The sequence below is a fragment of the Leptonychotes weddellii genome, chromosome 1, assembly GCF_054177405.1.
Source record: "Leptonychotes weddellii isolate Sample4059 chromosome 1, ASM5417740v2, whole genome shotgun sequence".
NCBI lineage: Eukaryota > Metazoa > Chordata > Mammalia > Carnivora > Phocidae > Leptonychotes > Leptonychotes weddellii.
In genome coordinates this window covers 60,663,976-60,677,861 of record NC_138369.1, presented here as the reverse complement: position 1 = coordinate 60,677,861, position 13,886 = coordinate 60,663,976, and the positions used below count along the sequence as shown (strand labels likewise).

At 48.0% G+C, this 13,886-nt stretch overlaps 1 protein-coding gene across 7 annotated transcripts in view; it reads right to left on the bottom strand.

Annotated features, from left to right (window-relative positions):
* Positions 1–13,886, bottom strand: part of GASK1A (golgi associated kinase 1A) — an 84,499-nt gene that overhangs the window by 12,704 nt on the left and 57,909 nt on the right. For all 7 annotated transcript variants that reach the window (XM_081825427.1, XM_081825424.1, XM_081825442.1 and 4 more), the window contains one exon: positions 5,052–6,347. In XM_081825427.1, coding sequence (XP_081681553.1) covers positions 5,052–6,302 — 1,251 coding nt within the window. In that variant the 5' untranslated portion in view covers positions 6,303–6,347. The remainder of the gene's footprint in view (positions 1–5,051; positions 6,348–13,886) is intronic.

Here is a 13,886-nt window from a genome sequence, read left to right as displayed (position 1 = left end):
GGGGATCCATCCCTCCAGGAGCAGCCCTCAACCAAAGATTGATGGGATATTTGGCTACAAACAGGCTAATTCTTTTTTTTTTTTCCAAATAGGCTAATTCTGAGCATGTATTTTATACCTTTTCTCAGAAATTTTCCTGTGGAACTAAGCCCCAGTCAGCCACGTGGTGACCTGCCTTGATATCATGTCCTTTATTGGCTGCCTGCCCCCCCATCTCACTTCCCACCTCCCTTCAGCTGTTTCCTGAGATTGTCCCCTAGATAAACAACCTCACCGGAATCCTTGACTCAGGATCTGCCTGGGGAAGTCTTCTGTAAGGAGACTGGATTGGAGGGGACATAAGTGGAGGCAGGGAGACACATCAGGAGGCTGTTGTGTTAGTCCAGGTGAGAAAAGATGATGACCTGGACCAGGATGGTGGCAGGTGAAGCTTCCTGGGATCTCGACTCTTAGGGATGTGAAGGCCCTTCACAAGCAGAAGTTGCAGAAAGACTTTCATGAGCCAACATTACCAGCTCCCAGTCTGTCTGAATTCTCCACATCTCACCCACCATCTAGCTAATCACACACCCTCTAAGGGGAAGTGCAGTGTGAGAAAAGAGACCCCTTTAAAAGAGAAAAAATAGCAATGTGCCCAACCCCCCAGCACTTCCTGCCCTCACTCTGGCCTCTGGGTCGAAGGCCCCTTTGGGTCCCAGGCACAACTCCTCTCAGGCTGGATTTGGCTTACAGTGAATGTGGTGATCATTAGCTCTTCCTGACCATGGCTTGGCTGTGCCTCCATCACCGTCCCAGGAGGAGAAGGACTTTGTACCCTTTACCAGAGTGAATGCAACTCCGGTTGCAGGTGGCCCCCGACATTGAGCAGAGTGTTGTGAGCCCCACTCAACAAACACACATACACACTCTCCCACCCATTTTGTCCACCTGAGTAGAACCAGCTTCTCACTGATCTATTCAGAAGTGGTGGACCCTCTCTTGGTCCTACTTCTTCCTATGACGCAGCCTAGATTGCGTGGGATGGTACCTACTCGCAATTAGTACTTTATCTTTTCGTAGAGAAACCAGTTTATTAACCGAGAGCACCGTCCTCGTCCTACTGGCCTGCCAAAACTTGCTCTTGACTTAACTCGTTAGGAGTTGCAGATGCTGTTCGTACCCCACCCGACTCCCCTGGCACCCACTATTCCTGTGCATACCAATGGCTTTCCACAACGAGTGCTGCAGGTCTCTGCCTTAGCCCGTCTCTGGCGGAAGGATCTGGTTTGGCTGGCCAGCCCACAGGCCGGGCTACAAGTGCCACGAGGTCAATGCTCTCACGAGCAGTCTCAGCCACTGCCAGTTGGGAGCTAGTGGGCAAATAACCCAGCTTTGGTCCTCAGGTGAGACAACTGTGGTCTGTGTTCTACACACTCCCTCAATGATCTCAGCAGGATTGAGCTCCCACTTGCCTACAGCAGTGTTTGGGCATCATTTGGAGTACGTGAGGGTGTATGGTTCAGGCGCATGGTATGCGTGTGTGCGTGGCTATGGCATATGCGGGCACAGAAGGTTCACGTATAAGTGTGCAATGTGTGTGTTTGGGTGTATGTAAATGATTTCATCATTGTCCAACATATATTTGCTCCTCTTCCCCTTCTAGTCTGAGCAGACGGTACTTCCCTTCCCTGACATTGACTTGCTTTAGCCAATGGAATACTAGCAGAAGTGACATTGGTGAAGGACTTAAATGTGCTTTAGCAGTTTGGTTGAGTTTTGGGGGCTTCTCCATTTCCCATGAGAAGAGTTTGCCCAGGTGCTGCTGCCCCTTCAGCCTGAGTTCCAGAATGAGAAACCAAGCAGACCTGAACCCAAACCACAGCTTGGAGCTAAGCTCAGTTGAGTCCAACCGACCCAGAGACCCTGGAGCAAGAAATAACGAGCTGGCATTTTAAACCATTGAAATTTGGAGAGGTTTGTTAGCATTTCAGCAATCACTAACTAATACAAAATGTTAGATGGGATTTGCAAAGCATAGGGTATGATTTGTGGGGAGTACAAGGAATGTGTATGTGTGCGGTGCTTGTGTATTTTGTGTTGGGGAAATGCTATTTGTGATACACAACCATGAAAAAGCCAGGGTTTCTATTGGATAACACAAAACAAACGAGCAAGCACACCACAGAGTGGGCTGTAGATGGAGTGTGTACTCAGTTCCCGGTCAGAAGGCACCTCGGGCTCCTACGCGGGGAAACCCACATCCTGAAGCCTCGCCTCTCTCTGACTTGCTAGCGGCTTCTAGGAGGGCAGCATCAGCCAGACAGGGGTGTTTGACTTGACAGGTGTTCAGCAAACCAAGGAAGAGGTGGCACAAGGCCAGCCAAGTAGCATCTGACCGCACACCCAACCTGCGTGTGCCTTGGCTGCTGCGGCTTCCGTCCCTGCAACAGGGCTTGGCGTCCGAGGAAGGGTCCACACAGCAGCTCTGGGAGATGGACAGAGGGGGCTCTGTGTAGAACAGAAAACTGCTGTGTGCACATCAGCTGGACTGGGGCTTTGCAAGGAGGTGCCTCCGATCTCAAGGCTCCAAGGCATCCCTGCAAGAGTCCCCTTTTCCTGACTCAGTCATGACCAGCTGAATAGGAACTCTGTGATTAAGACGGTGAGCTCCGGAGTCAGACTGTGCAGGCTCTGTCTCCGGTCCAGCAGCCATGACCTTGGGCAAGTAATTTAACCTCTCTGGACTTTAATTTCTCAGCTTTAAGATAGGGATAAATATAGTATCTCACTTGTAAGGTTGCTATGAGGACTGGATGAGTTAATTCCTATAAAGTTTTGGGGACTGTGCCTGCTTATTATTGCATGCGCGCTCCTCTCCAGGCACTGATGACACAGTCTTGCATGCGGAAACCACACAAGGTCAGTGTTATCATCTGACGTAGGCCAGGCTCCCCCAGAGACAGACCTTGAGACAAGGATTCAAGCAAAAGCAGTTTGTGTGTGTGTGTGTGTGTGTGTGTGTGTGTGTGTGAGCTGATCCAAAAACACAGCAGGAAGCAGAGATGTGAGACACAGAGGGTGAGCAATGATCCCTGTGAGTAATCAGGGCTCAGTCCTGGTTAGGGACTCTGCGAGACACGTAGAACACACAGAGCTACCCTAGCCAGGGAGCTGGGGCTTTTATACCCTGGCTCCCATCACTCACTGGAGGCTGCTTCTGGAAGTAGATAAGCAGCCTTCCCTGTGGTCTGAGAAACTCCTCCTTCCCAACCTGGATGGTTGGTCACACTTCCTGGCCAGCGTTAGCTCCCCAGCACCCAGCCTGTCACATGTGACCCAGAGCAAGCCCACGGAGGCTGGTGCTGGCAATTAGAAGCTACCACACATTGTAATGGTCAGACCCAAAGGGGTGAGGTCAGGATGTCCAGCCCCATTTTAGATGAAAGAAAAGTGAATCTCCGAGAGGCAAAGTAATCTGCTCAGTGTCACCCTGCAGGAAGGGGTCTGGGAGTGGGGGGTTCAAGCCCAGGTCTGTCTGAGGCCAAAGCCCATGCTGACCACTAGGCTCCACACTCCTCTTTCCACAAAGCAGCCTTTGTGCACACAGACTAGAGGAGCTGGAAGTACCTCAGGAGACCAGCTCGCCCACTGACTGGAAACGAACACGCCCCGGCTGACAGGTAGCATTCATGGTTCGGGGGGGGGACCGTGGGCGGATGATAGAGAAGAAGGAGGTAGGGCCTACGCCCACAAGGTGGGCATGGCAGCCTCTGAAGCAGGCATCGCTACTCAGCCATATGGGAACGGACGCCCAATGTTACTAAACCATCCACTGTGTCAAGGAAGCTAGATTTTTACGGGAAATCTCCAAAGTATTCCATGTTGTCTAAGAATTTCCTGAAAAACACATTGTGAACCAACCCTGTATGGACCAAATACAGCGTATCAGCCCGCGGCTGCCTGAATCCTGTCCTGTGGCTCATCCACTCACCCCGGTCGGTGAATCTAAGGGCTCGTGTTGGTGTCTTTGCCCCAACAGACATCCCTACAGAAATGGGGGCTGGCTCAGTCTGCACTTCGTGCACAATTCCACCCATTTTGAGCTTTTTTTCTTTTTTTATGTTAATTTCTGGCCACATTTCCACACCTGTGTCCCCACAGCTGACATCCAGAGCGCAGGCCCCAGCGCAGCCACACTGTTTAGAGTTAGTAAACAGTCAGCACCTGCAGTTCCCGCCGTTAACCCTGTGCCCTGACTGCCCGATCCTTCCCTAGGATCCCCAGAAACCCCAGGGTTCACTTCTGGCACAGCAGGGACCTCAGCCGACCTTGTGGCTGGAGTTCTTTCTCATTCTTCAGTGCCCGGGAATCGTCCCTTTATCCTCCTGTGTCTCTCCCTCTCCCCACAATTACTCTCTTTTTTAAATTAGGTAACGATCTTGAATCCTTGTTGATTCAAGGATATAATGTTATCAACAGTGATGTGCTGATAAATGTTTAACAACTAGAACTAGCTCTCGGAAATAGTGGGGAGTCCTGATTTGCAGCATTTGCTGACTCCCATGGTGTAAATACTCCCACCCCGGCCACTTTTCAAGCTACCAACCTGACTGAATACGGAGTTGACAGATGTGCAGTAGCTCACCATTATATAATACTTACTGTATAGATGCAAATAACTTAAAAAGTACAGATAACAGTAAAATATAGTGAAATCATAAGAATTAATGAGTTCTGAGTATTTATTACCTTTTTTCTAATATAACTTATTATATTATTCGTTGATATTATCTCATTTTTAATAATGCCTGTGTTTCTCCACCAGGTCACAAAATTCCTGAAAATTCTGCGAATTGGCTCTTATTAGCCCATATGAGCTGATTCCAGCAAACCACTGGATGAATAAACACAGAGGCAGAAAAATAACAAAAACAAGTGCTTGGTGGTCAAAAGGCAAGGATTGGAGGGGGGAGTCACCAACCATCCTCAGGAGGGCAATTCCACGTTCTCAATTCATCCCAAATCCCACACTTGCCCTGCTCTCCACCCTCACCTTGTCCAACCCCACATACCTGCAGCAGGAAGTCGAAGAGCGCCAGGCGTGCCCACTCGGTGTGGTGGATGCCCAGGCAGGGGGCCTGGCTTGGCCAGCGACAGCCATGTGCCAACAAGGCCTGGTACTGCAGCCAGCCCAAGGACAGAGAGTTCTGGTCATCCTCTGGGTCTCCCAGGTGCTGCACATCAGGCGCCCACCAGACGACGGGCCTGGTGCTACCATCCGTGTATCGATAGGGCAGCAAGAAGCTGTGGAAGTTCCGGGCCACGGCAGGCAGGCTCCGGCGCAGCCCCAGCACCCGGTCCACGTGGAAGGACAGGACCTCCGGCAGGTCCCCAGGCCTCTTGATCAGGCCACAGAGCCCCTGGGAGCAGAGATGGCTGAGCCCGGAAGACATGTTCCGAAGGGCACCATCGCTGGAGAAGCCCACCTGCAGCACCTGCCCATGGCCAGGGACCCTGGCTTTGCCCACCACCTCCCCCTGGGCCAGCAGCTGGAGTGTTTCCACATCGTGCTCCGTGAGCCATGGGGGGGCCTGCCCACCGGTCCTCAAGCTGGTCAACAGCTCCGGGGTCTCGGCATCACACCAGACAGATTCTTGCAGCTCCGCAACAGAGCCAGGCCACCGACGAGCCCCTGTAACTGGGGTGGGATGCCCTGCTTGTCGCCCACCAGTCAAGGCTCCGTTCCTAGCTCCCGGCAGATTCTTGCTTTCCACTGGGTGGGGCCGGAGGGTGAGTCCAACAGCAGCTCTCCAAGCCTGTAAAGCTGTCATGCCACGTCCTGTGACGGGGTCAGCCAGGGTGCCAGTCTCATTCTGTGCCTCTCCGATGGGACTGTCATGCCAGGGGGTACCCAAGTCTTTGCTTCCTGGAGCCCTGACCTCATCGTCCCTCAGGAGCAAAAGACGCGAGGTACTGAGTCTCAAATTTCTTGGAGAGGCCAAAGTAACGTCCCTCCTGACCCTCCCTGGATGCTTGCTGTCCTCTCCCAGGGACTTCCTGCTTCCGTCCACTGTCCCCCTGTGGCCTTTCTCCTCAGCACACACGGGGATGGAATGCCTAGGCAAGGGCCAGCCTTTCCAGAACCCTAGGTCTCTTGCCCGCTGCCTCCAGCTAGAGCTCAGAGCCTGCCGGCTGTGGGGGCCAGGGGCTCCAGGGACCTCCTGGGGCTCCAGGGGACCCGGGTCTGGGCCAGTGGCTGGATGCTGTGGGAGGAAGCGGGTGACAGTCACCACAGACAGAGTCATCAAGAGGCAGAATGCCATCACCCACCGCCTCTTGCCACGCAGCTTTCTCCAGAGCCAAGATGCCTGGGGGACAGGATAGAAAAAGAAAGTTTGAGACCTGGGAAAACGTCAGACCCAATCCACAAAACAACGGGGACAGTGAACGAACATCTTAGGTGTATGAAGAGGGAAGAGACGTGGAGTACACTTCGCGGCCTTCAAGGGCGGAACGGGCAACCACAGCCGGTTGCGCTCCTGCTTCAAAGCCGAGCTTGCTTTGCCTTCCAGGGTGGCCTTTGCTGATGCTTGCAGTCGGACCCGCGCTTGTCCCCCTCGGATAAACCGCCATTATGACACCAGTCACCAAGCGCCAGGAGCATCTCTTTTCACATCTGTCCCTCACCCCTGAGGGCTGGCCCCTCTCTTCATCTCCATGTGAGCCCTAGGGCCCACTCCCTAGATCTCTAATGGTCTCCCAGGCATGCCTTTCCCTTTTCCCGGGCACAAGGCTGCCCAGCTGCAGATGACCTTGCCCAGCCTCTCTGTGGCCATGTGACTCAGTCCTTGCCTAGGCACGTTTGCACGCCCCACTTGCTCACGTGGAAGTTGGATGCCCTGGCCTTTCTTAGCACACAGATGTGGGAGCACCAGCTCCGTGTGTGTTGGCAAGGACATACTCGGAGGCAGTGATTTTTAAACATGCTGGTCCTGGACCCGTAGCTTCGGTACCACCTGGGAACCTGTCAGAAAAGCAAATTCTCAGGCCCGCCCCCTCGCCACCTGACCCCGAGGTGCCTACGCTGCTGGGAGCCAGCAGGTGGGTCTACGTCCCAGGGCCGTGCTGCCCCGATCTTGAACACCCTGCTTGAGGCAGGGCAGGCTGGGGACCAGTGTGCTGAATAGCACTGGGCAGCTCAGAGGAAGGCAGGGTTCTGATTTCCTCCCTCTCCAGTCAAGGCCCCCAGGGCCACAGGGCAGGGAGACAAAGCCTAGAGAAGATCTTCCTCGTAGATGTGGGCTAAGCAAACTTGGATTTCACCTGGAATCCCTCTCCTGCTTGCTGGAGATGGGCTGGAACAATGGTTTTCAAATCTGCCCAGAGGGTTCCTTCACGGTCTACCATGGGGTAAGGGTTTAGGGGAGGACTTTTGTGCGCTCTGTATCTCCCTACGCACACATACACACAAATACATACACATAAATAAATAGACACATACATGCACATGCACACACACACTTCCACCAAAATAGCTCTGTGTTCTTTCACTAGGTAGGTTTAGCCCATTTATGTCACTTGATATGCTATATACATCTTTAGTCTGTCATTAAATTTTACGGCATATTTTTTGTATTTATAATTTGGAATTGTTTCACTAGGTTTTCAGTTACCTTTATTTTGTTTTATGGTGTATACCTTGATGCTTGCATGCCCTTAGTTGTCTAGCTCTTTAAATAGTCGTTCTGAATCCCTAGTAAGAACAATCATAAAATGAGCACCTGTCCTCTTCCTTGTCCCCTACCATTCTTCTGCTATTCAATATTCGTCACTCGCCTTGTCATTTTAATGTTTGCCTTTGTACAATTAAAGGTGCCTACATGTCTACTGTATCTGGCAGCTTTAAATGATATTCTTTGGTTCTCTGCTCTTATTAATGAATAGCATGTTTATTCTTTCTCCCACCTTTTCCCTGATTCCCCTTCCAAATTTGTATATTTGTATCATTTTTATATTGTTAGAATATAAAACTTGTACATTCTATCCCTTTAGTCCAATACTCACAATTGTTCAGGTCTTAGCCCTTCAGTGAAGTACATTCTTTGCATATTCCTGTCCCTTTTGCCCTGGTTTTTCATTATTTCTTGGTTGACTGAAGCCAAAAATCCATAATTTTCTCAAGAAGTGCTCACGGGAACAAAATTCTCTGAGTTCCTGCATGTTCAAAACTATTTTTCTACAGCATTCACACCCGAAGGAAAGTTTGACTAGAAAGAAAATATTTTGGCACAGTTTCTTTCTCCGAATGGCTTGTGGGTCCTACTCCACTGAATAGAAGGGACCTTTTATCCTGCCTCGTTGCCGTAAGAATTCTTTCTTTTTCTTTACACTTTTTTCCTGGCTTTATTGAAGGATAATTGACAAATAAAATTGTATATATTTAAAGTATATAATGTGATGATTTGATCTGTGTATACATTATGAAATGATCACCACAATCAAGTTATTTAGCACACTCAACACTTCACATAGTTACCTTTGTGTGTGTGTGTGTGTGTGTGTGTGTGTGTGTGTGTGTGTTGAAAATGCTTAAGATCTACTCTCTGCAAATTTCAGGTGTACAATATGATATTATTAACTACAGTCACCTACTGTACATTAGATCCTCAGAACTTACTCACCTAATAACTGGAAGTCTATATATTCTTTGACCAGTGTCTCCCCATTCCCCCTGCCCCCTCCCAAGCCCTGGTAACCACCGTTCTACTCTCTGTTTCTACGAGCCCAACATTTATTTTAGATTCCACATACAAATGATAACCGTATAATACCATATAGTATTTCTCTGTCTACTTTATTTCACTTAGCAAAATGCCCTCATGGTTCATCCATGTTGTTACAAATGGCAGGATTTCCTTCTCTTTTTTTTATGGCTGAATAATATTGTGTTGTGTATATATACATTTTCTTTATCCATTCATCTATCAGTGGACACTTAGGTTGTTTCCATATCCTGGTTATTTTGAATAATGCTGCAATGAGCATAGAAGTGCAGATGTCTCCTTAAGATACTGATTTCATGTGCTTCAGAGAAACACCCACAAGTGGGATTGCTGGATCATCTGATAGTTCTATCTTTTAGTTTTCTGAGGAATGTCAGTGCACAAGGGTTCCCCCTTCTCCACATCCTCCCCAACACTTGTTATCTCTTGTCTTTTTGACAAGAGCCATTCTGACAGGTATGACGTGATCTTTTGTTTTCTTTGAAGTCCAGTGATGTTAATAGAATATATCTCAGTGTTGACTTTCCCGGGTCAATTTTTCTGGGTGTAATCTACCTTGTTAGAAAAGGTAGATTTAAATGTTTTATTTCACCAAAGTTTTCTTAGACTAAATATTAAATATGTTTTCCGTTCCACTATTTTATTTTTATTTTTTCTTTAGGCTCTTTAATGACTTATGTGTTGGATCTCCTCTTGTCTGTCCTGTGTATATCTTTCATCTTCTCCCTAACCCTTTCTAACCATTTTCATTTCAGTTTGTTCATTTTTCTTATTTCTATATTCTATTTGGCTGATTGTGTTTTCCCCAATATTCATTCACCCTTGTGTACTTTCGAATTTCTACCAAATTCCTATTAATTTCTACTTTTCCCTATTTCTTTCCAGCTCATATTTTACTTCTTCCTGCTATCTTACCATTTTTTCTTGAGTTCTTGCATTTCTCCTTTGTAGTGTTTCTTCATAGAGGTATTTTCTCATTAAGCTTTAAAAATCCATAATGAAGCGATTGTTCAAAAATTTCACCTATTTCAGGGTGACTGACCTTAATCTGCTCATAAACTTTGCTGTTCATTGTTCCCTTTTTTTCTTACAGTGTCTCTGCGTGGATGCTGAACTCCTTTTATGAGTTAGACGAGTCAGTTGAAAGAGGTTCCTAGAGAGGGGCCTGAGTTGAATTTGAAATCATGACTAGGCTGCTTCCTGCAAATCTGGCTTGTGATATATCATGTATCATGTATCCTCTCCTCTGCCTCAAAAAAAGGAAAAAGGAATTTGCATTTTGTCTTCCATTCTTTTTGTTGGTTTCAGATGGTTTCCAGGAGACGGTGGCAAGAATGCTGAGTTTATGTGGCCATGTTCATAGTAACAGGCCTTAGTGGCACATTTTTAAGAGGAAAGGAACATACCCTTACAGAATGCAGTGACTAGGCCAGGCCACAGAACAACCAACTTTTTCCAGCTTCTGTGGTCCGCAGCCACGGCCCCCAAACAGCTCCGGGAGATCCAAGAGTTTTGCTCCTTCTATACATGTTCACAAGATCTATTCACTAGCTTTGTGGGAATTGAGGGATGCCTCCAGGTATGTCGGCCACTTAACACCCCCAAGGGACCGCCCTTCACGAGTGTCATGGAGCAGGAAGAGAGAGGTGGCCCACCCATCACAGCGAGATTTCTAGGAGTCAGAGGGGAAGGGATCACTAGGTCGACAAGATGTTCTCTACTCTCTATGATTTCTCACCATCTCCCCCACCTCTAAACATGCCTTCCTGTTTCCAATCTGCTGAAAGGTAGCACCATCCACCCAGACATCCAAGCCAGAAATCTGGGCCGGATCTCCATTCCGCCCTTCTCTCTGCCCCATACATCCAAGTCTTGCAAATTTTTCCTCCTACACATCTCTGGAATCAGTTCATCTCTCATTGGCCACTCTGTGTCTACCTAGGCTGAGGCACCCTCTTCTTTACTAGGATACCTAATTGGTCTCTCCCTCCACTCCTGCTCCTCCACAATCCACTCTCCACACACTCGATCATATCCCTCAAAGCCTCTCTGGAGAAAGTCTAAATGCCTGGAGTGCTTGGTCGCGCTGAACTTTTATTTCCTGGACAGTGCCAGACCCTCTCTATCTCCACTTCACACATGCTGTTCCCTCTGCCTGGAACATCCCTCTCCCCCTATTCTCATTCTTTAGGTCGTCCCCGGGAAGCCTTCCACAGAGGCCCCTCAGTGGGCTGGATGCCCTAGCTATGAGCTCCCATAACACCCGGCTCCTCCCTGAGCACACCCTTTCACTCTTTACTATATCAGATAAGAGGGGTTTTTGGAGGGGGACAGACACTGATCCCTGGCCTAGGGCATTGCAAGTCTGCTGGTGAGAAGGGGCTCCTCCAGTTCTGGGCTTCTTCCCTGTTTGGGGTTCCAGGAGCTTTCTCTCTGTAGAAGATGCTTTTGGTGCCCCATGTTGTGGACCTCTTGGCCCCCAACGGATTCCTCCTGCCCCCACAGTGGACAATCCCTTGCACACTAACAGCTTCCCACCTCAAGTGCCTGATGCACTCTCTGCTTTCTTGCCTGCTCTGCAGGGGGGCACAGGGAAAGGTAATACCTTTGGCGACAATGCTCAGCCCAAAGGGGACAAAAGTCAGTGCATAAATGCTCAGTCACCATCCTTCAGAGGGACAATTCTGAGAAGCATGGAAATGAGCTTTTTTTCTATAAAACAGATGATTCTTGTCACCCTCTAAGATGTCTTTACCCAATAATCCTTCCGAGGTGAGATTCTAAATTTTGTCCTGATTAGATATATTTTTAATTTGGCCTTTATTACTATTTAAAAGACACACACACACACACACAATACATGCATTAATAAGCACAGTGAACAACCCAAATAATGTTAAGAAAATCAAATAAAATGTGAACATCTTTTCCCCTCCCCAGAGGGGGCCACAGTCAACAGTTTGGATATACATCTTCCTAGGCCTGTTTCTTTTCTTTCCATTAAAACATGCACGTCTGTCATGATGTATTAATTGCCTGTGATTGCCACAATACATATCCACAGACCTGATGGCTTAAAACAACAGAAATGTGTTCAATATCAGTTTCACTAAGCCAAAATCAAGGTACCAGCTCCCGGTGGAGGCTCTAGGGGAGAACCTTCCAGGTTTGGCGGCTGCTGACATTCCTTGGCTTGAGGCCCCATCATTCCAATCTCTGGTCACTGCGCCTCCTCCTTTTTTTTTTTTTTTTAACTGTTTAGGGTAGGGAATTTTATTTATTTTTTAAGATTTTATTTATTTATTTGAGAGAGAGAGAGAGAGCATGTGTGCACACACAGAGAGAGGGAGAAGCCGGTTTCCTACTGAGCAGGGAGCCCGATGTGGGGCTCGATCCCAGGACCCTGGGATCAGGGCCCGAGCTAAAGGCAGACACTTCACCAACTGAGCCACCCAGGTGCCCCAATGTCTCCTCCTTTTCTATGTGCATTAGAACTCTCTTTGCCTCCCTCTTACAAGGACACACATGAGGGCATTTAGGGTTCACTTGGATAATCCAGGATAAGCTCCCCATCTCAAGATCCTTAACTTAGATATGCAAACACCATTTTTTCCAAATAAGGTAACATTCACAGATTCCAGGGATTAAGACATGGATGTCTTTTGGGGGATTACTTTTTCATCTACTATACATGGTAATTACTTTTAGCATAAAAGAGAGGATCATTCCACAACTTGCTTGTTGAACATAATTAAGATGGCTTGAAGCTTTTCCCGTATCTGTCTATATAAAGTTACTTAATTGCTGCTTAATAGTTCACAGTGGGAATATTCCATAATTTCTTTAACCATTCCACTATAGGGAGAATATTTTGATCATTCCCAATTTTTATTATAGCAAACCGCTGCACTGAACACACAGCACATGCAGCTCTAGGGGAAACTGAGGATTTCTATACAGGAGACACTGAGAGATGAAGTCGTTAGGTCCCACTGCTTACAGATATTAACTTTTCATTGTATATCAGTTATTATCTCATTAAATCCTCACGCATATGAGGGAAATGGGAATGCTTTCATTCCTATTTTATAGCTGAGAAAACTGAAAGGTCCAGAGTGCTAACATTTGCCCAGGGTCCCACAGCTGGCAAGAATACCAATATTTTGGGGCGCCTGGGTGGCTCAGTTGGTTACGCGACTGCCTTCGGCTCAGGTCATGATCCTGGAGTCCCGGGATTGAGTCCCGCGTCTGGCTCCCTGCTCAGCAGGGAGTCTGCTTCTCCCTCTGACCCTCCTCCCTCTCATGCTCTCTGTCTCTCATTCTCTCTCTCGCAAATAAATAAAATCTTAAAAAAAAAAAAAGAATACCAATATTTTGAATTAAAACTAAAAGGAGAAATGGCCATAGAAAAAGAAATCTGTTTGGTTTGGTTTTTTTTTTCCTTCTAAAAAGGAAAATATGTTTTCATGTTGGATTCATAATCTGTATTCTCAAACTTTTGGATGCCACTAGGGAAAAATAAATCATCTTTTTAAAAGTGTTTGAAGAAGACAGACTGTTTTGATCCTCTTCTTTGCCTTACTTGGCTTCAGACAACCTGGAGAAAGTTGGTAATTGTGTGGTTGTGCAGAGAGAAAGGTTCAAACCGGCCATGAGCAGATGTCCCCACAGGGCCACCCAAGTAAAGCTTTGGGGAAAAAAAGCAGCTTTGATCAAACTGAATAAACATCCTCTGAAGAGAAATATTCAGCTGAATAACAAAGAGGACATTAGAGAAGGGGAAAGGGGATTGATGCATGATATTCTAGAAAGTTTGCTGATGGGACCCAACAGACTCCATCACCGCCCACTTGTCAGCTGAACCCGCCCCCGATCTCCCCATCCAACACCCGCACACTATCTTTTCTGCCCTGGGATGACGCTGGTAGGCAGGAAAGTGGACTGGTGTGACCTTCACTGTCTATTCCTACAGCGGCTCGATTTCTCCTGCCCTCCTCTAACCCCCGCCACCCACGCTTTCTCCAAGCCTCCCTCCCTCCCCTTAATTCCTCAGAGAAGATGCCCACTGGCCTGGCAGTCACATCCACCCACAGCTGCAGAGGACTGAAAGAGAGGGTGGCTAGA